The sequence below is a fragment of the Canis lupus genome, chromosome 19 (assembly GCF_048164855.1).
Source record: "Canis lupus baileyi chromosome 19, mCanLup2.hap1, whole genome shotgun sequence".
Taxonomy (NCBI): domain Eukaryota; kingdom Metazoa; phylum Chordata; class Mammalia; order Carnivora; family Canidae; genus Canis; species Canis lupus.
Window position 1 is genome coordinate 46035564 of NC_132856.1, and position 27406 is coordinate 46062969.

The 27406-nt window shown below is 53.6% G+C and overlaps 1 protein-coding gene across 10 annotated transcripts in view; it reads right to left on the minus strand.

Moving 5' to 3' along the window:
* Positions 1-2976: 2976 nt before the first annotated feature.
* The window catches only part of KLHL26 (kelch like family member 26), a 28307-nt gene continuing 3877 nt past the window's right edge, over positions 2977-27406 (minus strand). The window contains exons 2-5 of one of the 10 annotated variants that reach the window (XM_072786676.1): positions 8052-8234; positions 4373-5843; positions 3309-3374; positions 2977-3168 (exon numbers count right to left, since the gene is read on the minus strand). In XM_072786676.1, coding sequence (XP_072642777.1) covers positions 3097-3168; positions 3309-3374; positions 4373-5843; positions 8052-8234 — 1792 coding nt within the window. In that variant the 3' untranslated portion in view covers positions 2977-3096. Of the gene's footprint in view, positions 3375-3765; positions 5844-8051; positions 8365-11321; positions 11341-15339; positions 15406-27406 lie in introns of those variants that run through there. The other 9 variants (XM_072786672.1, XM_072786674.1, XM_072786675.1 and 6 more) reach the window with 9 other exon arrangements.

Below are 27406 nucleotides of genomic sequence, written 5' to 3' on the forward strand. Positions count from 1 at the left end.
ATAAGATGGGTACCCCCCCCCAGCATATTACATTTATAATGTAATTTTGAAATCTGAGTTACAAGTATTAGAATATCTGACTACTAGTATCTTAAGCAACACAGGCATTGTGATTTCTCATTAAAAGGAGTTTGGGGGACTCCTTTTAATGGAGCCTGGATGGCTCAGCAGTTGAGCATCTGCCTTTGGCTCAGATCATGATCCCAGGTCTGGGGATTGAGTCCCACATTGGGCTCCCTGCAGGGGGTCTGCTTCTCCCTCTGCCTATGTCTCTGTCTCTCTGTCTCTCATGAACAAATAAATAAAATCTTAAATAAAAAATAAAATAAAAGTTTGGAGGGGCATCCAGGTAGCTCAGTTGATTAAGCATCTGCCTTTGACTCAGGTCATGATCCCAGGGTCCTGGGATTGAGCCCCTCATTGGGCTCCTTGCTCAGTAGGGAGCCTGCTTCTCCCTCTCCCACTTCCCCTACTTATGTTCTCTGTCAAATAAATAAATAAATAAATAAATAATTTTTTTTTTTTTTAAATAAAAGGAGTTTGGAGGTCAGAGGTTCCAGGGTGGGACAGGCAGCCCTGTGATTTCAGGGCCTCCGCCTTGGGAGGCGGCATCTCTGCACCTCACTTAACTTGCTCCTCATGGCCACAAGATGGCTGCAGAAGCTCCTGGCATTGTGTCCTCACAGGAAGCAGTAAGGGAGGAAAGGGGGCAATAAGGCCTCTCGGGTGTCCAGAAACCCCCACCCCAGACCTCTTCTTAAAGCTTGCTGGCCAGATCTGGGAAATGTGCCCAGATCAAAAACAACCCCAGCAAAAGGCATTGCCAAGAATGGCTCAGCCAGATCCTAAATTAACCCCTGAGGCTGGGCACACTGCTGCTGGCACCAAATCAGGGCTCTGTTGGTAAGGAGGGAGAAATGGCTGCCAGGATGGCAACTAGCAGGGTCAGCCACAAGATGTAAGCTGGTACCTTGTTGCAGGCAAGAGTGCAGGCAGCATCATGGCCTTCTTGCCCTTGGGATACGCAGGCAGATGGTACCCACAGCCACTGGAGTGGATGAAGCTCTGCTCCCACCTCCCATCCTAGGACCTCTCATTTGTGTGGTAAACACTTCGACAGTGCCTCCAAGGCCAGGTGCCCCTAATAAAACCTGTGCACCGAGTCTCCACGACGAGAAGCAAAATCTCTGGGGCCTGTGAGAACACAGGAGAAGGAGCTACGTTCTCGGAGACAAAGCCAGGGGCAGGTTTCCAAGCTGGCCAGGTCCAGGGCAGATTCCCACCTCACACAGCTCCCCAGAGGCCCCCTTGGCCTCACTTGCTGCGAGGCCCCAGAAGTCACACTTGGCCTGCCTCTAGCGGGCCTGAATCCCACTGTCCCGGGAGACAGTGTTTTCCCACAGCCCAAGCCCAGGTGTGGAGGGAGGCTCCTGCCGGCCGCATCCATAGTCTTGGTGGGGAAGCAGGCCATCTGGAAGCAGACAGGCTTTCCCCAAGCTCAGTCCCTACACGCAGTGGCTGGCCATTCATGGTCCAAGCTGCCCTGGGTGAAGGTGAAAGGAGGAGATGAGGTGACAGGCTCCAGACCCCTTCAGGGTGCTATGCAGAGGGGCCCAGGCTGGTCCAAGGATGAGTGTGAGCGTGTTTGTGTGAGCAAGCATGTGAGCATGTCGTTGAGCATGAGCAAAACTATGTGTGACTATGTGAGTGTGCATGTCACAATGCATGAGTGCAGGTGTGCATGTAAGCTTACGCATGTGCGTGCATTTGTGTAAGCATGTGTGTGCAAATGCATGTTCCGCCTTTCTCTGAAGGACACAAACGTTCACAAAGTGAAGATTCAAGCCAGTTTCTGCTAAATTAAAAACAGCTTTTTCGTGTTTAAAGTTTACAATACGAAAAATAATTTTCCTTTCTTCCGGGGGGGGGGTGAAGAGGGAGGGGCAGGGGGCCCCTGAGAACATTCCATGAACCAGCCCAGACGGTTATGCACAATCAACCCGGTTAGATACGGCAGCGCCCCCCTTCCCTCTGCAGCCCCACCCCCTGCGCCGGCACCCCTGCCAGCTCATTGGGGACAAGATGTTCTGAGGTGTGAGCTGATCTGGGGGGACTTGCAGCTGGCAAAAGATTCTCACTGCCCCCCTGAAGGGGCCGTGCCTCTAGCAGGGAAGGGTTCTTTTTGGGGGAGCTCAGGTCGGGGTGAGGGGTGGTGAAAAGGGACTGGAATGTTCTGGTAAGTCCCCAAGGGCTGCTGCTTTCGTTTCAATGCCCCTGGCAGCACGGGCTCCTTCCTGGTTCCAAACCAAGTTTTTATTTCAACACTGCCCCCCACCCACACATCCAGCCTTGCTCTGGGGCCCTGATGGCTGCTGCATAGGAGCACCAGCCTGCGAGTGCATTTTGAGGGTGATCTTGGAAGCCTCCCCTCTCAGAAAGCTATCTGTGAAATGCAGGCATTCTCCAACATACAGGCCAGTTCGCAGCGAGGCCAGCCATGAGAGCAGAGGTTGGGGGCAATTCACAGAGCTCTTAGGCCCATATGGAATGGTGATGACTTCATGCTTCCTTTAGGACCTGCCCTGTATTTCCCCCATCATGGCCTCCAGGGAGAGGGGCTCCCCAGATCCCCAATCTCACATCCCAGTACTGAGCAGATGGAGACAACCTGCCAAGAGCTGGGGGCTGTCTGGTGGCAGGGGGCCAAGCCACCAGGCTCATGGAAGAACCTGGAGAGAGTCTCTCCAAAGGCCACCCAGCCCAGGGCAGATTTGCCCTCTGTCTTCCAGGCACTCAGTAGAAGTTCTGGCCACAATTCCTACTGCCCCTACCCCTGAGCCAGAGGCCAGCCCTCCTTCCAGCTCCTCTGCAATACTGGAAAAGGGCAAAGAGGGGAGAGGAGCCCCTAACTACACCGAGGACATGAAGAATCTGTGACCCATCAGGCCCCACAAGCTCAGTACTGGGCCTGCTCCATCTTTTCACCGTAACATTTTTATTAAATGAAGGAAAACATTAGGAGATGACATCTGCTAAGATATGAGGTTAATTCTTTACACGGTGAGTGGGTCACAGAGACACGACATCAATCGTCCATTAGCAGCAGAAGAGACACTTTAAGTTGCCCCAAGGGTACAAATCCCATTTATAAGACAGCAATGCCGGTGTCTTAAAAAAAAGCAAAACAGAACCAAAATAAAACCAAAAAAACCAAAAACCAGCTTTAGAGGTTTGACACCAAAACAAATGTGGCCAGAGATGCCACAAAGCCCTTGAAAGGAAGAGGACACACCACCCACCCGGCTTGCCTTGCTGACTGGGCACAGGCCTGGTGGCATGACAACCTGAACACGGGACAAGGCAGGAGTAGATGGCTGGAAAAAGGGAGAGAAAAAGAAATTATTAGACTTGTGGAAAGCAGACACACTGTGAGTTCTAAAGCAGGTGTGCCCCTTGAACCAGGGGGTGAGGACGAGAACGGGGGCATCTCGGCTCGCTCCTCATCAAGGCCCCAGGAGACGCCCAGCGCCAGGTGGAAGGAAGGCCAACTTTAAGGACCATCTCTGAGAGCTGGCTTCTGGAAGTGAACAACCGAACACACCACAGGTACAGGACCCAGGACAGGCGTGAAAACAAGTGCAAGACTCTCCTCCAAGCCCACCCTCCCACCCAAGCAGCCCAGGCTTACTTGAGACAGAAACATGCCCACCCTCAAGGTCAACTCTGAGCTGGGTTTTTCCCTGCCAACTCATGGGCTCCTAGAGGTCCATGTGTTACAGAGTTTGGGGTGGTGTTTATTGTAAAAAATATATGACATGAGAAACTTGGGAAGGGGGCAGGGTGCAAACCATGGATTTGGGGATCAATGTTCATGAGTTCACATCCAAATGTCTGAAACTGCCGAGCTAGAGGAGGAAAGAAGTGGGACAAAGCCACACAACACCTCAAAGGAGACCCCGATTCCCTCCATGAGCGGGGATGTGGGACAGGTGAGGAAACCTCCTTTCCTTAGATGTGAATCTGCTGCCATGACATGTCAGCCTCACCACTGGCAGGCTTCCTCAGAGGGCACAAAGCCAGGATCTGCTCTAGGAAGGAAGGAGAAACCCCAGGAGGGGGCCTTATCAACACAATGGGCCCCAAGATGTCAGCCCATGGACCGGGACAGGGGGTGTTCTGTGGTTTGTGGCCCCAGTGTGCGCTCAACACAGCCCTCACAGAGATAGCATGAGGCCGGGCCAGGCCCCAGGGGTCCCAGGAGCTACCTCCTGGTCCCCGACCGGGGCAGCAGGACAGGGGCACAGGCAATGCCTGCAAAGGACTCTGGGAAGTGCAGGTCACGCTCCCACTCGTCCGTCTCTGTGTTGTATACTTGCACAATGCCCGTCACATTGTTGAGGCGCCAGTTGTAGCCCCCCACGATGTAGATCTTCCTGTCCAGTAGGCAGCAGCCGGCCTCTGACTGGCCAGCCCGCATGGGGCTCACACTGGTCCACTGGTCTGTTTCGGGCACATAGTACTCCACCGCCAGCACGTCAAAGCAGCGGTCGACGTGGTCCATACGGCCACCCAGGGCATAGATGCGGCCGCCAGCACCCACCATGGCGTGAAGTACACGGGGCTCGCTCATGGGTGCCTTAAACTCCCACTGGTCAGCGGCAGGGTCGTAGCAGTGCAGCGCCTTCTTGTCTTCCACAGAGATGCCATAGCCGCCTGAAATGTAGAGGCGGCCCCCCTCTGAGGCACCCGCGTGGCCCCAGGTGCGGCGCTTCAGAGAGCAGGCGTAGCCCCACTCATTGCGCCGTGGGCAGTACCTCTCGACTGAGGCCAGGCTGCCAGCCCGGTTGCGGCCACCCGTGGCATACACCATGCCACACAGCACGTTCAACTGGAACTGGATACGGCTCTCCTGCATGGCCTGCAGGCGCAGCCAGCGGTTCAGGTGGGGGTCATAGCGGTAGCAGGCGTCCACAGCACCCTCACCACTGCGGTACTGCAGGTGCTGGCCCCCGGCCACGTACACAAAGTTGTCTAGCACAGCCACGCACGTGTGGCTGCAGCCCACCTCCATCTCTGTGAGCTCCCGGAAGTGGCGGGCACCCGGCTCAGGCAGCTGGTACACCTTACTGCTGACAGAGCGGTCGCTGTCAGTATAGGGCGTGCCACCAAAGGCGACCAGGGAGGGCACATCCGAGCGCACGACTGTGCGTGGGGATTGCATCTCGTGCTGCCGGAAGGGCAGCACCTGGTAGTTGAAGGCCTCCAGCAGGTACTGGCGGCACAGCACGTCCTCCACCATGATGTCCAGCGTCTGCACGCTGTCCACCAAGTCTGACGACCGCATGAGCGGGAAGCGGATGTGGCAGAGCACGTGGCTGGCCCGTGGCCGCCGGGCTGGGTCGTGCTGCAGCCAGCGGACTGCGGCCCGGAACAGATCGATCTCGGCACAGCTCTGCAGCCGATTGCTCTGCAGGAAAAAGACGAGGCGCTCCAGCGGCAGGTGCAGGAAGTCCTCCTCTTCTGCGATCTGCAGGAAGTGTTCAAAGGTGAAGGCATCCACGGACTCCTTGAGCGAGGCCAGGCTAAAGGTGGTGGCCATGTGGCCGATGTTCAGGCAGGTCTCTACGCTCATGGCGGCCTTAAGGAACTCCTCGCACAGCTCCACCACAGGAAGCATCTGCAGGAACACAGCCGCACCCAGCACATCCTGCACACAGTCCAGGTCCAGCGTCACCTCGGCACTATAGGCAAAGTCGATGATGTGCCTCAGGCCACGGGCTGACACACCCTTCAGCTCGATGACATCCTGGCTCGCCTCCCTCATGCCACCCGTGAACATGGCCCTGAAGTTTGGAAACACAACATGTGGGCTCAGGGTTGCCAAGGGGCCTCAAGGCCACCCAGGAATAGCCTGGCCCCTAGATGCCATAGCAGGGCACAGCCAACCAGGGGAAAGAGGCCAGATGCTCATTAAAGACATGCAAAAAAGAAAAGAAAGATTTTTAATCCATCCAAGTCATGTGTCTTCCTACAAACAGCAACTCGCCACTCTGTCCCTCCATGTGGGACCACGCCCAGCCTACCTAGAGGTGTGGAGTGCTGGGACCCAGTTGGCTCAGTGGGAGGGGTTGGGGTGGGGATGCTGCTCATGGTGGGGGCAGATACACAGGTGGGCAGGAAAAGGCCAAACCTTGGTTTTGGCCATGAGACAGGTGCCAGCCCCACTGTGGCACCCAGCCCTGTAAGACCACACACACAGCAGGCACCCCAAGAATACCGTGCACCATGGTTCTCAGTGCCCAGCCCTTCACCAGCTGGCACACATGGGCAGATGGCTCCACCTTCCCCAGGTTGAGTCTCAGTCCTGTCACACACAGGGGTGGGGAGGGAGTAAGGGTCCCCAGGTCAGAGCATCCACTAGGAGGCCCTGCCAAAGTCACCATCATCTCCAGAGAAAGGCCCAGACAGTCAGGAAAGCCCCCCAAGAATGGCCCACAGAAGCCCTAGACTACTGTGAGACAGCCCCCTCCCCCCCCCCCTTGAGTGACACCAGCTGTCAGCCTTTCTGTCCTGCTCTGGGAAGTAGCGCTCATGTGAGCACCAGTGAAAGAAATTGGACGTGGGTCACAATACTCCATGGCCTTTGGGAAGCCCCCATCAGGAAGAGGGGCAAGAACCCAAGCACCCTCTGGGAGTTCATAAGAGGTTCCTCTCATGGGGCAAGTGCACATTGTGACAGCTGACCAAGGAGAAGGAACTTCCCTCATCCATTCATTCATCCAACAGATACCTGTCCGCCAGTCAGACAGTCAGGTGGTCTGGGCTCGGGTCCCGGAGTGGGGACAGCTGTGCTTGGTGCTCCTGCGGGGCCACCAACTAACAACTCTCCAACACTCTGAGCAGCACCCCCATGGAGCCTTCTAGGAGCAGAGCTCGGGGAGCCCCCCAGACCCTGCCCCTTCTTGTCCCCATGAGTCCCATCAGCCCATCGAAGGCAGAGGCAGCCACAGCGACGGGAGGGAGCTTTGCCTTTTAAGGCCTCGCCGGCTGCAATGCCAGCGCAGAGGAGCCTTTAAAGGGCATTTCTGGCTGGGCCGGCCCACCCGTCCCCAAATCCAGAATAAAAATAGAAACGGCGCCCCAGATGGCTTGGCTGCTCTGGCTCCCCAGAACAGCCTTGTTGAGCCTGGGGGGCGGGCAGCTGAGGGGCGCACCGGACAAGCCATCCCAGCCTTGCCACTCTAGCTTCAAGGACCATGCAGCCTTCAGAACGCACCTAGGCTGGGGCTCTATGAGACAGTCTATACGTGCACTTCAGCTACCACTGGCAACGTGGGGCCAGAGAACCACCCTAGGACAGCACCCCAGCTTTCTGTGGCAGAGTCACAGCCTGGCAGGAAGAATTGGCCAGCTGGTCACTGAGGAAATGAGGGATACTGTCCTTAGCCCGTGACAGCCCCCAACTGGTGAGAATGGCCCTAGCCCTGCTCCAAGGGGCCCTCACTTCCCCCACACAACCCAACACAGGGAAGATTTTAGCAAAGGGCTCTCACGGCAGACTGACCAGTACACCCAGGAAGGCCTCACCTATCGTGAGGGGACTACAACACAGCCTGGCACACTTGGAGACCCCCCCATCTAGATGTCAGTCCTATTCCTCAGCCTGAGTACAGGAACCTAGGAAGGCAGAGATTTGTCTCTGCTGGACCCCCAAAGTCAAGCACAGTGCCTGGTACACACAGGTGTCAAATAAAGACAGAATGAAAACAAGGCCAAGCCCTGGCACTCTCCCAGGGCAGAAACTGCTAACTGGGTGCCCAGGCCACCTCTATCCCCCAGGCATGTTCTGCTTGCCTGCACAACATCCCCTAAAAGTTTGAGAAAGTTATAAACCTAGAAAAAGTTCGAAGTTTACCAAATGTGTGGCCAATATCACCTACTTTCCCTCAGAGCCATCCTGGCTGGCTGGCTGGCAAGCTGGCTGACACAGAGATCACTTCCTTTTAGTTGGGTGGATACTCTCTGGCCTGTCCCCCGAGACCTGTGCTCACCTGAAGTAGTCGCTGCAGGCGGCCAGGACCACTTTATGTGCATGGAAGGTCTCTCTGTTGATGGTGAGTACAACGTCCAGGAGCTGGCCCTGGGCACGGAGGGCAGCCAGGCCCTGCAGGAGGCTGGTGCTATGGCTGGGTGCTGAGAAGGTGCACTTGAGAGCTCCATTTTTGTCAGCCATGCTGCAGGAGAGCAGAGGTGGGGGCTGAGCTCAGACCCTTAGGTCTGTCTAGTCTCTGCCCAGTGACACTGGGCTGGCTCGGCTGGGTTCTGAAGCTGCCCCAGGCGCATGCATAATCGCCAGAACTAGTCCTGGAGAAGCAAAAACAAAACCTGGGTCCCAAGAGCATCTGCCACCTACCCACCAACTGGCTCTTGGCAAAGGACATTGACTCTCCAGCTTCCATCTGCCACCTGTGAAAGGGGCAGGGTTTCTCCTAGGACCTGAGGAGGTTCTAATGCCCATTTTGTTTTTTAACTGAGATACGATTCACATAACATTGAAGTCACCATTTTAAAGTGAACAATTCAGTGACATTTAGTACATACAAAACGCCGTGCAACCATCACCTCCAGCTAGTTTCAGAACATCTTAATCGCCCCAAAATGAGACCCTATCCCTATCAGCAGTCACTTCTCATCCCCTCTTGGCAGCCACTACTCTGTTTTCTGTCTCTGGATTTGGCTCTTCTGGACACTTCGTGTAAATGGAATCACACACTACATGGCCTTTTGTGTCAGGCTTCTCTCGCTCAGCATGTTTTTGAGGTTCATCTATGTTGTAGCATGAATCAATGCTTTATTCCTTTTTATGTATGAGTGATATTCCATTGTATGGACAGACCTCAATTTCTTGATCCCTTCACCCATCTGTGGACATTTGGGTTCCTTCCACCCCTCCCCTTAAACTTTATTTCTTTTTTTTTTTTTCATTCTAAATGTGTCTCCTGAGTGCTCACTTTGTAGTGCAGGACTCTCCATGTTACATCATTGTCTCCCATGCCCTAGCAAGCTGTCCCAGAGGGCAAACCTCTTCTCTCCCCTGCAGAGGGTGGGGGTAGGGATTAGGGTGCTGGCACAGAGCCCCAGCGCAGGTATGGAAGAGGGACCTACAGCTTCTAAGGCAGCTCTGGTCCCCAGGGTCAGGGGTGTCACACCCAGGAGAGGCCAGCCTTCTTGGAGGTCCAGCTCCTCTGACACCTGCCCTGTGAGCTCCGTGCCCAACACCCCAGGGGAGAGCAGCCACATGACTATAAAGTCATTTTCCAAAGAATTTGGCTCTGGACTATACTTGGTGACTGCCCAGCCCAGAGGAAAGGCCCACTGGTCCTACTTTCCAGGGATAGAGTCACAGTGAGTGGCTTGTCCATAGTCCCAGAGCTATAAGGCAACACAACAAGATTTGAACCCAGGCCCAGAATGTGCCAGGGTGGGTGGGATCTCCCTGTCTATCACAACCAAAGAAGCAGGCAAGAAGTACAGCACAGCAAATTGTGGGGAAGCCATAAAGCCAACAGTATCCACCCTAAGAGGATGAGTTTGCCTATGGGGGTAGTTCAATGAGGGGATAGAGACAACTTAAACAGAGATTGCTGCACCTCAAAATAAGGGTTCAGGAGGCAAAGTTCATCTTGGGACAAACAATAAAGTTAAAAAAAAAAAAAAAAGAGTTGGAAATAACCCAAATGTCCACCAGAGGATAAATGGGTAAACACAGTGTGGTCATCCACACAATGGAATAGTACTCAGTCATAAAAAGGAATGAAGCTGATTCATGCTACAACGTGAATGAACCTCAAAAACATCACACTGAGTGAAAGAAGCCAGTCATGCAAGGTCATAAATTGTATGGTTCCTTTTATATGTAACGTCTCGAACAAGCAAACCCATGGAGACAGAAGGCAGATCCGTGGTTGCCAGGCTGGGGGAGAGGGTGGGGCATGACAGCTCATGGGCACAGGGTCTCATTTTAGGGTGAGGGAAATGTTCCGGAACTAGATAGAGGAAATGTTTGCACAACACTGTAAATGCACTAAATGCCACTGAATTGTTCACTCTAAAATGGTAGATTTTATGTTATGTGAATTTCACATCAAATTAAAATAAATTAAACTAAACAAAAGGATATCTGAGCTTTCTTAGGTCCTGCATAAAACCCTGCTGTGGCAACCAGCACCCTCATAGTATATGAGGATTTCTGTGGTTCATTCCCCCTGGCCCTGCTCACATCCTACATTCCCTCCCCTCTAGCACCACTGGCCCCTCTGCTGTTTCATCTTGGAAAATTTGTTTAAAATATTAAAGAATGAGTGGTGTGGTTCACTTCACCACCACCCTGAACACAACAGGAGGGAACAATGCCATCACTGCTAAGATCAGGCCCCTGTGGGGTCAAGAACCCCCACCAGGACTCTCGCACCCCATGCCTCACCCACCCCAGGCCAAGGCCTCTGCTCTCTCCCCACAGCCTCCAGCTCTCTGGAACTTACTTTCCCATTTCTGGGACTGAAGCCTGCCCACAAATGAAGGCCAGGAATGTGGGTACTGGTCTTTCTAAGAAAGCAGAAGAAAGAAGGCTCCTCAGCCCCCACTGTCCAGCAGCAATCAAAACAATACTGGGGATAAAAGAGCTGATGCCAAGCACAGGGCATACTGTCAGCACTCAATCAATACAGCTGCTGCCAAATGGAGGTCCCTGACCTGGCACAGGCCCCCAGCTTCAGTAGCCCTACCAAGAGAGCCTCAGGAAAGGGGGGCAACCAACCAAGGGGCAGAGGGGCTGTAGGGCCCTGAGGTGATGACCACAGGCCTGTAAGGTATTCAGGGTCCTAAAGGTCTGGGATCTGGTGTGTGTGTTGGGGTGGGGGGGGGGAAACATGTGACATGCCATAGGGGACACAGGACAGTGAGGGGGACACAGGGCAGTGAGGGGGGATACGGGACACAGCAGGGGGGACATGGTCTACCCTTAGCAAAAAGCTTCCCATCCCTGGGAGGCTGCAACACATGCTTCAGAACTCAGCACCATGCTCATCTGGGCTGGTAATGCTGGGATGCTGGTGGTGCCAGTGGTCAGACCCTGGGTTTGCCAAGGAAGTTTGGCATGCAGCCTCCCTAAAGACCACTGAGGGAGGGAAGGAAAGAGGCTCAGAAAGACTCCAAGTCTCTAGTTTGGTCTGGTTGCCTCTCCCTGACAGGTGGAGGGGATACCCACCTCACAAACCCCCTTTCCCCTCCTACATTGTTACATCCAGCCCATCGTGGCTCACCAGGCCACTGCTGGGAGTTCAAGCCTCTGCTCTTCCAGCTTCCCACAATGGACCCGAGTTCTGCAGACCACAAAGAGAATATCATTGGTTCATGGACTCTTGGGCTTCACAGTGTGCCCATCCTCTGGTAAGCGCTGCCCACCAGTGTACAGCCCCCACCGGGACATCTCCAGACAGGGTCCCACTGTGTCCTCTCACCAACACCTCCTAACAGGCCTCCAGACCTCTTAAGATAAGGCCACATGCCAGATGAGCCTCTAAGGCTCCTTGTGGTACTCAGGTCGGAGCCCCCTTCTCCCTACCCTCCTCTCACGTCACTGGCATTGTCAGCCCCTGGCCCCTTTCCCATAGGTAGGAACACACAGAGTGAACAAGATGGAGAGGCCTTGCCTTCACTGGGTGCACAGTCTGGGGAATGGAGTCCCAGAGTGGTTGAATCATCCAGACTCAGCTTCGCATTGCAGCTCTGCGTGTCCCACAGCTGGGGAGGAGATAAGAGCCTGGTGCAGAAATGTGCAGAGGCCAGAAAGCTGGAGTGTCCCCAGCCTTGCCACCCCCACAGCCTCTCCCTTGGAGCAGAGGGATTGGCTACATCCTGGGTGCTGGTCTCAAAGGCCTGGCTTCCACAAAAGGCCTGCCCTGAGAAACCCACCCTCTCCCCGCAGCCCTGCCTGGGGCCCTATCTACACCCAGACAACACAGGGAGCCACCTTCCCCCACACCACAGGCCTCTCCTGCCTGGGGCCAAGCACTCTACTTCTCTGCAGAGCACACTGCCCTGGAGGTCAGGGACAGCTGGTGTGAGCCCTCAGGGCCTCTCTCTCAGGGACCGGGAGGAGAGGAGGTGCATCTATCTCAAACTTCATGTGTGTGTGAATAACCAATGATGATATCAAGACCCAGACTCAGAGTCAGCAAGTGTGGGCAGCGCTGGGGATGGCAGTGCCACTCTCCAGACCCCACTCAGCATTGCAGATACTGTGGGGTATAAGAAGGCGACACACATACAGCATCACATACGGCATCAACATGCTACCTTCATTACCAGGATCCCTTAGAGTCACATAAATCCAGAGCCTGGCCCTAAGCAGAGTGTTTCAAGGTTGGTCCAGGACCCAAAGGTGGGGAGACGCAGCTCAGTGAGTAAGATACACTCCTCCAGGAAGCCTGCCAGGGCCGCACCATGGCCCTTACCTCACCAGGCTCCATCTGGCTACTGGTGTGAAAGGTAGAGGGCAGGATTCTGACCCCTGCTCTGCCATCCACCAGCTCTATGGCTTAAGCACATACCCTGATCCTTGGGGTCTTCACTTTCTTGGCTATCAAATAGGGCAGGCAGAAACATGGCTGTCATAGGGCTGTCATGAGGCTCCCCTCATCCCCATCACCTTCCAATAAATGAGAGGCTACAGCTACTTCCTTCAGCTACCCTTTGGGCTGAGGATGTGGCAAGGTCCAGTGAGGAGGCACATCCTGCTACCACCCATACAAGCCACCCACATGCCCCTGAATGGTGCCAAGTGCTTAGAAACTTGAAGCTTAGAACCACTCACAAAGCACTGGCACATGGCAGGTGCCTCTCTGTAGACACCTTGTCTCAAAGATTTTGTACATGTGTGCCCCATTTTGTACATGTGTGCCCCTTCCCCTATCTTTGCCATTTTGCTTTTGGCTGGCTTCATTTTTTTCTTAGAAATTTCTGGTTGATTATGAAGCAGGTCAAGAGGACTTCATGTGCTTCCTCTAAGCTCCAGGGATTGGCATGCACATGCATGCTTCCACCAAAAGAAAGATTTCATACCTGGGGCAACTTCATCCTAGAGCTCATTAGTCCCTGGACATATATCTATGGTCCTCCATATATAAAGAGCACCAACAAGTCAATACAAAGCCAGCAATCTCACAGAAGGATGCACAAAGGATGTGGGCTGATGGTTCATAGGAAAGGAAGCACACCAGGCTAGAGAGACCCAAGAGTCAGCATGGCTCACAATAAAAGAAGTACACTCAGCAAGGGACTGGCTTCACCCCTCATGTGAACAGAAGCATTGGATAGCTGGCAATAGACATTCATATCCATTCCCAGGGGGAGTATGAAGTGGAACAATCTTCAGGAAGGCAGTTCAACAGACCTGGCAAAATTCTAAAGTCTCACACCCTTGATCCAGCAAGTCTGCTTCTGGGATTTATCTGAGCTATACTTACATGTACAAGACAATGGATGCAGGAAGATATTCACCAAATATCATTTCTGGGGGCCAAAGATGAGAAATCAGCTAAACACCTTCCAAAGGGGTATAAAGAATTATTGTATCTTCTGACAAAAGGCTGGCTTCAACTGAGCACAGAGGCCATGTGCACTCCAAGCAGGAGTGTGCTCCCATACAGGAATTAGGACACCCCTAACCCAGAGCCCCTGATCAAGCCCACTGAACAGCTACTTACAGGGTATATGGGGCCTGAGATCCACTGAGTGGGGAGGAAACAGCCCCTTTCTGTACACACCTCATCCTCCCCCAAGCCTTCTCCTCATGCCCCTGGAAAGGCTCTTGGTACCCTATGAGGCTGTTTTTTCCCCTCTCATCTCACAGATGGCACAGCTGTCCCTGAAGCCCCTATTAATACCCCTACACACACACACACACACACACACACACACACACACACACACCTCACAGCCTCTGGGGAGCTCAGGGAAGGAGAAAGGAAGCCAGCAGAGGCTGGAGTCCCCAGGACCGACAGGCTTGGCTGGGTGGAGGTGGGCAGGAGGAGGAGGGAGGGCTGAGGCCTGGGACCGATGACTAAGGGAAGGACCCATTACTCAGGCCAACCCAGACAGGGGGCGGCCGGCGCGGCGGGGCCACGGGCCCCCAGGAAGGCGGCGGCGGCAGCCCTGAGCCTGTCCGAGTCTCCAGACGGCCACCCGAGCCACGGTCACCCGCACTGAGTCATCGGAGCCAATGCGTCAGCAGCCGGGTCAGGACGTCTCTAGAGGCCGCTTACTGCCGCCCCAGCTGCACCCTTGGCCTGGATCTGGCCTCTGAGGGGCTACACATGCCCCCTCAGGCCTGGCCTGCTCAGGGCTGTCCTGACCCCCTACTCCCACACTGCATCCCCTACCACTGTCATTGGACAGTCCTAGCCAGGCCCAAGCCCATGCTGGACATGGGGACACAGCCACTGCATCCCTTGGAGTTTCCCCTGTACTAGGGCTAACGTAAAGTAGGACTAGGTAGGGTAAAAAAAACCAGGCAGATCATCTGTGGCAAGACGTCCACTTTCCCTGGGGGTCATCAGCCAGCCAAGCCTTTTGCCCACATTGTCTCCAGCTCCTTGTGGGCACCCCCTGTGTGGGCTCCTTCCCCACATACACCAGTCCTTCGTGGGGTCATCCCCAGAATACGCCACTGGCTAGAATCATTGTTTGAGGGTCTGCTGTAGAGGGACCCAGCCCAAGATAAGATGGCCAAGTCGGGGAGGCCACAGGAAGTACAAGACCACACCAACTGCAGTCCCCATGCCCCAGTGACAGGGCCCCTCAGTGGAGGTGGTGGCTGCCCTGGAAGTGACACCTGGTGGGGTGGGTGTTCTCAACTCCTGCCCTCATCTGGCTGCTGGCCCTGGTCTCCATGGTTGGTTTCCCAACCCTACAGGAGAGATCTGAAGCCCCGGAACAGTTCTTTTCATTGGAATGTTGGAAAAAAAAAAAAAAAAAGAAACAAAAAAAAAAAAAAGGAAAGGAAAGGCAAGAACAAGAAAGAATTTCATGGAAACATTTCTTTGGGGTTTTGTAAAATCCTTTCCCACCCCCACATGGAGCCCAAAGCTCGGGCCAGAACAGAGTCTGACGGTATTGCCCCTTTAACATACTGTTCTGACATGCAAATTCCCTCACTTCCCCTCAAAACAGAGAGCACTTCCACTTTCAAAGCCAATTTTGGTTTTATTGTCCATGTGGCTCGATGGAGCGCAGCAGTGCAGCACAGCTGGTTGGCTCACACCCCGGCCGATGTCGTACCAGGGAGCTCCAGGCCACTCCACCCGAGGGTCCAGGCTGCATCAGCAGGAAAGATGCTGCACTTCGCTGGGGAGAGAGAGGGGAAAGAGAGCCAGAGAGGGGACAGAGACCCAGAATGAAGTGGGGAGGGAAACTGGGGGAGGGGGAATGTGGACAGAGACCCAGAGAAAAGGGGATAGAGACCCAGAGAGGGAGACAGAACTCAGAGGCAGGGTGGGGGATGGAGAAGCTCTGGCAGCCAGCTGGTCCACCTCTCTGCCCTATTTCACACAACACCCTCTCCCTACCCCCTGTCCTCCAGTCATACTGGAAACTTCTCTGCCTTCTCCTTCCCATCCACCTCTGACTCTTAACAAGGCAGGCCTACTGACTGAGCACATGCCAGGCGTGGTTCTTCACATGTAACCTTATGAATCCCCCTCCAAGACAGGGAAACTGAGGCCCAGCACAGCCCCTACAGTTGCAAGGCGCTCCGGCACTGGTTTCTACTTCTTGCTGTACCACAACCTGCTGACTGCCAAGGCCATCGTGCTGGCTCCAAAGCATGCAGCTCCGTGGGTGAAAGTGCATCTGAGCCAGAGTCCCACATGCCCCACAAAGGCAGACACCCCCAGCTACTGTTGCCATGGTTACCACAATATTTCACAGCTCTGGGTACTGTGCTCCCAGCCCAAAGGATAGAGTCACCATATTTTGGCACCTTGCACGAGCCCTCAAATGCTCAGGTTGGCCAGCAGCCCCCATGCTCACGTCACTGTGCTTTCTCTTGGGACTGCTCGCCAGAGGCCAGCCCGCCCTCCTCACCCCTTAGGCGGCAGCAGGCCCATTCCTGGGGCTATCCCTCCTGATAAGGCCTTGATCCCTGGGCTCCCAAGGGGATAGACTAAAGACCAGGGCTTCTGGGTGGACAAGCATGGAACCCAGGAGCAGATGAAGATCCTCACTGCAGCGTCCCAGCAGGCCAGGACATGAAAGCACTAACAGAGATCTACAGGGAACAAAGACTCAGAGAAAGAGGGACACAGACTCAGACAGAGGGGGACAGACACCCAGAGGGAAGGAGAAAAAGACCAAGAAAGGGAGAGAAGAAATCCAGCAAGGCCCCTAGATCCCATGTCCCCCAATGAACCTGGGCCCTCTTTATGCCATCAGGAGTTGTTTATTTCTCATTCCTAGTCATCATGCTGGGTTTTTTTTCCCACATCTTCGATAATTTAAAACAGAATGCCCAGACAAGGCCTCTCTGTGCACCCTATGAGTGGATCTGTGCCAGGAGGGCAGGTGCACCAGGACAATAGACAGGGGCAGAGTCTCATCCACTCCTTCCCACTCAACCTGCCTCCAAGAGCTGGAGGTGTGGGCATTGCCAGAGCCCACTCTGAGTCCGTCCTGGAAACATATTACCTATAGAGATGCCCTCCCAGAATCCTGCAGAGGAGCCCCAGGCCACCCTTGCTCACTTCACCTTCTTCATGGCATCATCATCATAGTTATCTCCCTATGTATATGTCCTTGGCTCCTTCCTGTCTGGGCTCGCCAGGCAGTGACAGGGTGACAGAAGAGAGGGGGTATCGGGGAGTTCCCAGCAGGAAGTAACCATGCAACCTGCAGGCACCTGAGGTTGACAACTCCTGAGAGCCCCCACACAACAGCCAGGGAGCCTGAGGGTGGAAAGGTCATCGAGACAGGCAGGCAGAGGTTCTGGAACCCACATCCACCTTGAAAGAACCATCCTGAATCCTCCCAAGGACCAAGGACCCAGCATGGTGAGAGAAATAAAGCTTCTCACTAAGCAGGACTTGAACTCATGACCCTGAGATTAAGACCTGAGCTGAGATCAAGAGTCAGACTCATAGCCAACTGAGAAACCCAGCGGAAGTAAACTCCTCAGGGCTGGGAGTAGAGGCTGGGGTTTTCCCCCACATAACACAAGCCAAACAATGAGACCCTGGCAAGCCCACCTGGAAGCCCACCCAAGATTCCATATACACAGAGTCTGGCATGGGTTGGTCACGCTCAGTGCCAGCTCCACGCAAAGCAGGCCCTGCCAGCTTGGTCATCCTGCCCTTCTATGACAGGGACAAACCACATGGATCCCTACATTCCCCAAATATTCACTGGGTCACAGCTAGAACTTTGCAGACACTGCCCATCCTCCCACTTAGGAAAGCTAACAATATTGAACCCCATCACTCTCCCACCTAAGCCCCCTGTGGCCCTCCACAGCTTCATTTTTCATGGGCCACTGTCAGCCCAATGTCCCTCAAGCTGGGCTGTAACCGCCTACCCAGACCCTGTGCCATCATCACCTCAGCCTCTGTCTGACCCTAGGACATATGGAGACCTGCCACTGCTGATGGACAGGAGGATCCTATGGCAGCATTCCTCCAATCCCAAACCTGTCAAACTATGGCCATTGCTCAAACCTAGAAAGAAAAGCGGACACCCAGGCCCTACTTCCCTCACCAGCAACAAGTTTTCTGCCTTACAGTACCTCTGCCCCTCCCTGCCCTGCAGAGTGAGCACCCACCCCATGCAGGGCTGTGGGCCAGGGTAGGTACCAACGTGGCTCTCAGTTCACTTCTTGGTGGGCAGTATGGAAAGAAGGATACCACTATTCTCATCATCTTAGAGATGGCAACACTGAAGCACAGAGATGTTCAAGCACCCACCCAAGGCTATACAGCACACAAGAGGCCCTGGCTGGTATTGGCCTCTCTGTAGGCCCAAGTGGGTAGACCCCATATCACCTCCATGATACAGATGGGGAGACCAAGGCTGGGGTGAGACCACTCTCCAAGGACACTGAACATTAACTGAACATAGAGCTGGACAGCAGGAAGGGCAGGATGTAGCTCCTCAATGGTGGCAGGACAAGGGTATGCACTATCCCAATAATCCTCCAGCCACTATGAGGGATGTAATCCCACTGTATCAGGTCACACTGGGAGAGCCTCACCCAGGGCCCTATGTCTCTCTGACCCCAACCCAACACTATTTGTCTTCCCTAATCATTGCTCCATCTAATACACCATCCGTTTCCAGCCTACCTCTCTGAGGCTGAAACAGGAGCCTCTCCAGGGTAGGGCAGGGCAGGTTCTGTCTCCTGCTATGGTCTGGTACTTGGCACCATGTGCTCAGAGCTCAGTCATGTTCGTTGATTAGATGACTGAGTGGGTGGATTAGTGGATGGATGGAAGGATGAGTAGATGGATGGACAGATAGACAGACGGGTGGATAGGTGGGTAAATGGATCAGTGAGGTGGCAAGTGGATGGCTACCAGGTGGCAGCATTGGCTGGCTGGAGCCTAACTCATATCTCTGCTCCTTGCAGATATCTACTGCATATATCTGCTCTCTTCATCCACTCCATGTAATCTCCTGGTCCAAGTTCTGGGACTGGGTATGTTATCCTTTGATTGGGTTCAATTAGGAAGCACTCAGCAGGATTTTTTTCTAGAATGTCTGGCCTCCACACTTTGCTCAGACTGTTCCCTGTGTTGAAGGGCTGACTTCTCCTGCCCCCACCCAACCTTCCTCCTTATGCCACACTTCCAAGTTCACCAGCTCTTCCATGCACCTCTGCCACATTACCCTCTGAGCCTTCTGAAAGGAGATCTCCCTTCTCATATCCCAGCCAGGGTTCTCCACAGTCTCCCTTTCCCCTCAAAACCCAGCCAGGGCCTCCATGTGAGGAGTACCAGGGGCAGACTAGTGGATAAGTCTCAGGCTGAGGCTATGCCTATTTCATTCCCATTCCCACCCACTGACACAAGGCTGATTCCAGTCAGTCTATCCCCCCACATCACCCCCATTGCACTAGGCTTTGTAGATGGAGCCACTTGGATAGCAAAACCCCTTCACTCTACAGACCAGGCAAGATGATACAGGGCTACATGGCCCTGAAGGACCACTTGCTCAAAAACCCAGTGAGACTCTAGCACTGTCAAATTCCAGCATCTCAGTGTCCAGTCCAGCTACCTCACCTGGCAGGATAGGTGCTGAGGCCACAAGAAATAGTTCTGCCAAATGGCACATGCTCATGACCAGTGGTGCTAGGCCAGACACAGGCAGATGCAGATATGGAGATGGCTCAGCCTGGCCTTTCCAACAGCAGCACAAGTTTAGGCATCAGAAGGTACCTGTCATAAATACCTCCATTTTAGGGAGTGCCAACATCCCTCCTCTCTTCTGATAAGGGCCTCCTGTTTTCCTCAGGGAACCTCCTATTCCCCAGTGGGAGGAATCACACATCTCTGGACTGCAAAGGGAGACTCATGACCAATTAGAACCTCCCAGATCCCTGGCCACAGGATGGGGGGTGTGACCCATGTGATCCAATCAGTGCCTTCCCTGGGACTTTTGCTGAAGCCACCAGAATGGAGATTCACCTTCCCCCTGAGGTTGCTAGGATGGTGGGGAGCAAGATGGGGTCACCTTGACCAGCCAGGAGGGAAGGCAGAGATGAGAGAAAGGAGTCGCGGATTCTAAGGAAATCATCTGAGCCCCTGAATCTCAATGTAACTAAAACGAGAACTCTCCCCAAACTTTTTTTTTTGTTTGTTTAATGTGAACAATGAACTTTTTTTTTTTTTAAGATTATTTATTTATTTATTCATGATAGACATAGGGGGAGAGAGAGGCAGAGACACAGGCAGAGGGAGAAGCAGGCTCCTTGCAGGGAGCCTGACGCGGGACTCGATCCAGGATCGCGCCCTGGGCCAAAGGCAGGCGCCAAACCGCTGCGCCACCCGGGGATCCCCCTGAACTTTTATTTTCTAATTGAAGGCACAGAATTGAGTTTCTGGCGCTCATAACCAAAGGGGGCTTTCAATGTCAGAAGCCTCTGATCTAGGGCTCCTCTCCACCATATTCCAGATGAGCCTCTGAAAAAAAACACCACGGAGTTACCACTTCTCCAGCTGCTGCCTCTCCCTGTACTGCACACAGGCTTTCTACCCCAGGGATGGGAGGGGCAGGGGGTGGTTGAGGAAGTCCAAGCTGGGTGATCTGCAGCAAGTGCGTAGTGGCTATACTCAGCCTGAGTCCTGTCTTCCTGTGACAAGACAGCCGTCTCTCCATGAAAGGTCAGCAAGCTCCCCATGTCCCCCACCGTGAAAGTTCAGCAACTCTAAATGCTAAAATGCTGGAAGCAAGCCTAAGACTGGAGCTGCAGGGCTGTCCGATGCCATCAGCCTCAGCAAGAAAAACACCACCCCTTGCTTCTGTAAGTGACTCACATGGAGCGTAAACATTTGTGTGCTCTCAACTGTCCTGCCTTACCCCCTTGCATGACAGAGACAGAGAGGAAAGGGCAAGAGACACCCTCCTGGGACCCACCAGATTTCACCAAGGCAGGCACATGGTTACAACTTTTAAATACAGTTACCAGTTTTCTACGAGGAGGCCACCTTGGGGGTCCTCAGTGGGGCTCCTTTACAAGCCTGTTGCCTCAAGGACACAGTGCCACCCACTAAACCCCACCTTTGGAGAATGCCCTGCTCCCCGCTCGGGACTCAGTAGATTCTGGTGATCCTGTCTGCTCCTGCTTCCTTCAGCAGGCTGCTTCAAATTCTCACATCCCGTAGAGAGGAGAGCTCTCCGGATATGCAGCCCAGCCCGCTCCGCCCGCTCCGTCTCTGACCCCTGTGGAATTTCGCAGTTGTGGCGTCAGAAAACATCTTCGGCCTCAATCTCGGGTGACCCCCCTCGAGGCCTTTAAAAGCCCAAAGGTCCACCCCTCAAGATTTCCTCTCGGCTGAGCTGTTCAATTCCGGAAGCTGCTTCCCTCACAGGAAAGGTCTGTGATTCCCCAAAGGTGCCGGTTACTTCCTCCCGAATCACAATATTTTCCGTGCGCGGTGAAGCGGTGTACGCAAGGAAACCAGCCACTCGGCCGGTTGGCCAGGGGTCTGACACCGCGCTGGCAGCGCCCCAAAACCCGCTCCTGCTCCACGGAGCAGGAATGCTAGGGAAGCGCTCCCTCAGCCGTGGGGGACGAGTTCTGTGAATCCCGAGCAGTCCTCTCCAGTCCTCCCCGAAGAGCACGGGAGAGGGGAGGGTGAGGAGGAAGAGACTGGAGACTCGGGGTTAACAAGTGTTAAGAGCTCCTCTGCACAGCTGCGGAGCGGCTACCACAGGAGGAAGGCGGTCCGCCCGCAGTGGGGACCCCGCGGCCCAGCCCCGGCCCCCACTTCCCACTGCAGGCAGCTGGACAGGGAGAGTGGCTGGCCGTTTCCGTCCTCAGGACACAGGGCCGAGGGCCTGCTCGCTAACTAAACATAGCCCACACCAAAGGGCACAGCTTGCTGGCTTCTAACAGGCTGATTCGCTAACATGCCTGCTTCTGTTTCTCTACGCAGACCATGCCATTACATACAGTGAGAAAAAGGGGCAGTGCAGAAGGCTATTCCAGAAGCCTCCAGGTCAGGCCAGGTCCCCTCAAAAACCTATCACAGATTATGTGTAAGGTTTGCTGGATGAAATCAGAGCCACCATGGGGAACTTCTGCCCTTGGGGAGCATACATTCTAGGGGACATGGGCCTTTAAGTGTACAGAATGTACTGCGGACACAGGGCAGAGGATGCACAGAGATGGGTGGACAGAGCCACCAGGCCCCAATGAGGCAACACTGGAGCTGTGCAAAGCACTGGGATAGGACACTCTAGCCATGGAAGAGCCAGGTCAAAGGCCCAGGAGGGGTGCCAGAGGAGTGCTATTAGGAGACCAGTAGGGCTGTGGAAGCACAGAGGGCCCAGTGGGTGGGCAGGACCTTACTATGAGGGTGGGGTGGGGGTGGGGGTGGGGGTCATGGAAAAGCAATATTTGTTCTGAGAGCGAGGAACTCCCCCTGGCAGGTAGCAGGCAGAGAGACATGTTCTGATGCATATCATGGGATTGACCCACTGGCCAAAGTATGGGGCAGCAGCCAGGAGGGCAAGAGCCGATGGTGGCTTCAAGAGGGAATGAGGAAGAGATGGAAGAGGGGGCCACACAAGGATGTGGCTCAAAGGTGGAACCAACATGATGTGCCAACAGATGAGGGGAAGAGAGAGCAATAAGAGTAGTGTGGTATGTGCTCCTAAGGTGAAGCTCAGGGTGGGGGCACAGAATTGAAACTGAGGAGACCTCCCAGGGTGGCTAAGGCTAGGCCAACGCCTCTGCCTCTTCGCAACAGAAGGGACATTCCTGAGAGTTGCTGCTCGCTAGAAGACCTGAGGCCCTTGACCAAGGAGAGGCATGAGGGCTTCCCAGAACAGAGACAAGCCCTCCAGCCCTCCAGGCCAATGTCCACCTCTGCCTCCCCTCTCCATTGGATGTTCATAGGCAGCACAGCTGCAGGCCAGTAGGGCCCTGTCCTACCTCCTGCCTGCCAGATGAGTCCTTCCCCAGTACTCACTCCTCGATCCCTGGAGGAAACCTGAGAGCCAGTGACTCTGTGCCTGGCCTCCACCAACGATCAGCATATGGCACGATTTTAATCCCAAATCTTCCCCAAACCCATGCCTACCTTACTATCTCTACAGCTCCCACCTAGGTCCAGGCTCCCTTGTCTCTTGAAAAAGGGATCCTTCCCAAACACAAATCTGATCCAAGTCCCCCCCGCCAACTCAAACTTTCCACCTCCACCCTGAGTTTCTCAGCCTCCTTCCCTCCTACCCCCTCCAGTTCCTCTCACCTTCATGACCCTGAAAACCCAGGCTTTTGGCTGAAGAACCCACACATGCCACTTGTCCATACCCAGAAAATAGTCTAATTCCCATTACCCCCTTCCCTCAAGCTGATGACACTAACCATCAGATTCAGCTCAACCTCATTCATGAGGAGACTCTCAGAACCTTCCAGAAAAGGCAGGAACCTCCAACTTGGCCTCAGGATCATTTATGGCAAACATGGAGAAATGATTGCACAACTGTCTTACTAACTCTACTGGCATGTCCCATGTGGGCAAGGCCTGACTGTCCTGGGGGCCCACATGCCCAGCACCAAGCACAGCAGCAGGCACACAGGAACCATCCACCAGAGGAAGAGAAAGGCGTCAAACGAGTCCTTTACACAAGAGAAAGGAGCCCAGGATGCCAGAGTCACCTCTCTCTCTCTTTTTTTTTTTTTTTTTTAAGATTTATTTATTTATTCATTCAGAGAGAGCGAGAGAGAGGCAGAGACACAGGCAAAGGGAGAAGCAGGCTCCATGCAGGAAGCCCGATGTGGGACTCGATCCCAGGTCTCCAGGATCACACCCCGGGCTGCAGGCGGCGCTAAACCGCTGCACCACCAGAGCTTCCCAAGAGTCACCTCTCTTGAGGAATTATTTCTATCTGGGCATTTCTTCCCCATCCCCTTACTCTTCCCATCCTTCTCCAGGGCCTTCAACCCCAAGTCTGCAACATGCCCTAAGACCAAAGGGCAGGAATGCAGAGAAAGCCCCACTTTTAAAGTATCTGGGTGGGGGTTGTGGGGATGCAAGCACAAACCTCCGACCTGGGCTCGCTAAGCTCTCCCATGCGGATAGGCAATAAAAAATAACTGGCGTGAAGAAAAGTGGGATGACACACGGCATGGGCTCCCTGGAGATGGCACTATGATAGCGGAGGCTAATAAAACCTTTCTATCCCTATGGCCGACGACAAGAAGGCCGTCCCCCAGGGGAGTCACAGCTACCAGGTGGAAGCGGTCCAGCTGTGAGACAAATGCTCCACAATTCGGGGCGAACTGAGCAGTTTTCAGAGCAATTTCACATCATAAGCTCACAAGACCCTGCTGGCGAGGTGAGGAAAGGGGCGCCTCGCTCCCAGGGGAGGAGGAGCTGAGCTGCTTGGCCCGCCCTCTAGCCTTCTAGCACCTCCAGCCCAGTGCTCCCTCCAGCTTGCTGCAGACTCAACTGCCCCCACCCCAATAATCTGCAGAGACCCACGGAGCTGTGCTCTGCACTGTTGCCAGATGCCGGGCCCACATGGAGGCATCTGCCCTTTCCATGTTGCAGAAGTGGCTTGGACTCCAATTGTTCCATTCTCCTACTGCCCTGCCACTGACCCTTCCATGACCACAAAGTCATGGTGCCACCATCCTCCCAATGGCTCAGCCAACTGCATGTTTGTATCCCCCTGAAATTCACATGTTAAAATCTAACCCTCAATGTGATGGTGTTGAGGTGGCTAAGGGGGGTGCTTTGGGAGGTGATTGAGTCATGAGGGTGGAGCCATGAATGGGATCAGTGCCCTGATTATAATGGGGGGCCCTAGGGTACCTAACTGGCTCAGTCAAAACATGTGACTCTTGATCTGGGGCTTGTAAGTTTGAGCCCCACACTGAGTATAGAGATTACTTTAAAAAAATAAAATAAAATCGGGGGTCCCTGGGTGGCTCAGCAGTTTGGCGCCTGCCTTTGGCCCAGGGTGCGATCTTGGAGTCCTGGGATCGAGTCCCACGTAGGGCTCCCTGCATGGAGCCTGCTTTTCCCTCTGCCTGTGTCTCTGCCTCTCTTTCTCTCTCTCTTTCTCTCTCTCTATGTCTATCATAAATAAATAAATAAATCTTTAAAAATAAATAAATAAATAAATAAATAAATAAAATCTTTTTAAAAGGGGGGACCCCAGAGTGCCCTCTTGTCCCTTCTACCATTTGAGGACACAGTAAGAAAACAGCCATCTATGAACCAGAAAGTGGCTTCACCAGACACCAACCCTTCTGGAGCCTCCATCTTGGAATTCCTAGGCTCCAGAACTTTGAGAAATATGTTTGTTGTTTATAAGCTACCCAATTTTTTATATTTAGCAGTGAGAATGGACTAACCTACAACTTTCTCTTTTCCCCACCTGCCACACTGACTCGTAGGCAAGATCTGCCAGCAACTGCCGGAAATACCGTCACACCCCATGAGGGCACAGTAGACAGAATGTTGGCAGCGACAGGACCAAAGGATAACACCGCCACTTCTGCACTAACACTTAGATAAGATACACAGGCAATGTGCCAGGCGCCCCCTAAGCACACCCTTGCCCTAGTCTGCTTCGTCCCAGCTACCCTGCCCAGTAGGCCTATGGTCCCACTTCCCAGATGAGCAATCTAAGGCACAGAGGGCTGCAAACATGCCCATGGTACACAGTGAGTGTGTGGGGTGGCGCTGCTCACCAGAGGAGGGACCACAGACACAGGTGGGTCTGATGAGGCACCGCTACCACCAAATCTCCCAAAATTCTCAAGAGGAAGAGCTGAGGCCTCATCTCTGAAGGGTCAAACCCCTACCTCTCCCTCTTGGCTGAAAAGAGGACAAAGCCAAAGGAACAAGAACCTTCTCAGAAAGAAAAAGATCCCCCAGTCTTTCATACAGGGTTGAGAGGCTGGACTCTTCCAGGGCCTCAGGGCTGAGTGGCAGCAATTTAGGACACCACCAGAGAGGGCTTGTTAAGAAAGTTTACACAAGCAAAGGTCATGAAGCCAGAGGCAGATAGATGTCTCGCTAAACTATGCCAAACCCGCTCACACTGTGTCTAGGCCATAACTTCCCATGAAGACATCTGTGGCCAGCATGTCCCTCAACCAATACCCTCACTTTAGCCTCCAGGAGTAGTGTGAGTCAGCGAGACTGGGCCCCATCCAGATACCTTTAAGGTAGATGAGCTGAGGAGTGAGGATGCCAACAACCCAAAATCTGAAGAGCCTCTGTGGCTAGAAGGTCCCTCCAGAACTCAGCCAACTGGGTACCTTACAGCGATGGAATTTTAGCTGGGGAAGTGCAACTCCCAGGAGAATTTCTCCACTTGCCCTCCCCAACACCCTAAGTGGCCTCAAACCTCTTTTCCCTCCCAAGCCTGGACCCTCCTGGAGGGCCTGAGGTGGAGCTGGGAGGGGCCCACTAGAGAACAAGTGTCTTTTGTGTGAGTGAGTCTGCAGCTAGGATCCCACCTCCCCTCTGCAAGCCCTAGGCTGAGACAGCCACACTCCAACCATCCCGGAGGTTCAGCTTGGTTATTAACGACCATCTCTACTAGGCAACGAGTTTTTTGTTGATCCCTCGAGATGGGAAGGAAGGAGAATAAGCTTTTCTCTTTCTTTTTTTCCCCCTTGGTTGCAGAAAAGTAAAGTTGGAACAAACAAGTTATATAACGCTGGGGGCGGTGGGGGGTGGGGGAGCTCAGTCCCTCCTGAGGACAGTTTCTTGAGTTGTGGGACCGTTGGAAAGGCCAAGGGGAAGACAGGAACCGCCCCCATCCCTGGCCAAATGACAAAACCCTTCATGGGACAAAACGGCAGATGCAGGCACCTCCTGGCAGATTGGAAAACCAACCTCACAGATAAGGCCAGCCTCCCCTCAGGTCTCGGCAACCCCACAGGTCTCCCTGAAAAGGCAAAGGACTAACCGATCTCATAGAAAGGACTTCCTACCAGTCAGACTGCAAGCCCTAGAGAGTTTTTCCACACTCTTTTCGTCCATCCCTTCCCCTCTCCCTCCCCACCCCTGGCCATATTTCTTGAACACTCATTTCCTCAGCGCAATCCTGGCTCCAGGCACACAAGACAGCATAAGGCAGACATGCTCTCTACCCTCAAGGCACTTCCACTAATAAAAACACTAAGTAATCTTGGGTGGTGATAGCATGATCAAAGACACACAACAGCCATATGCCCCAGCAACTCCACTCCTGGTATATATACCCCAAGGAACTGGACACAAGTGTTCCAACAAAAACTTGAACATGCATGTTCATAGCAGCGCTATCCAAAATACCCAAAAGGTGGAACCAGCGAAAATGTCCATCTGTTGTGAATGGATAAACAAAATGTGGTATGTCCACATAGTGAAATATTATACAGTCATAAAAAGGAATGAATTACTGATACACACACCAATGTGGATGAACCTTGAAAATGTTATACAAAAAAAAAAAAAAAAAGGAAAGAAAGAAAATGTTATACAAAGTGAAAGAAGCCAGACGCAAAAGGTCACATATTGTATGATTCCATTTATGAAACAGATAAATTTGTAGAGACAGAAATTAGATGAATAGTTTTAGGGGGTTGAGGAAGAAGGAATGGGGAGTGACTGCCAATAGGTACAGAATTTTC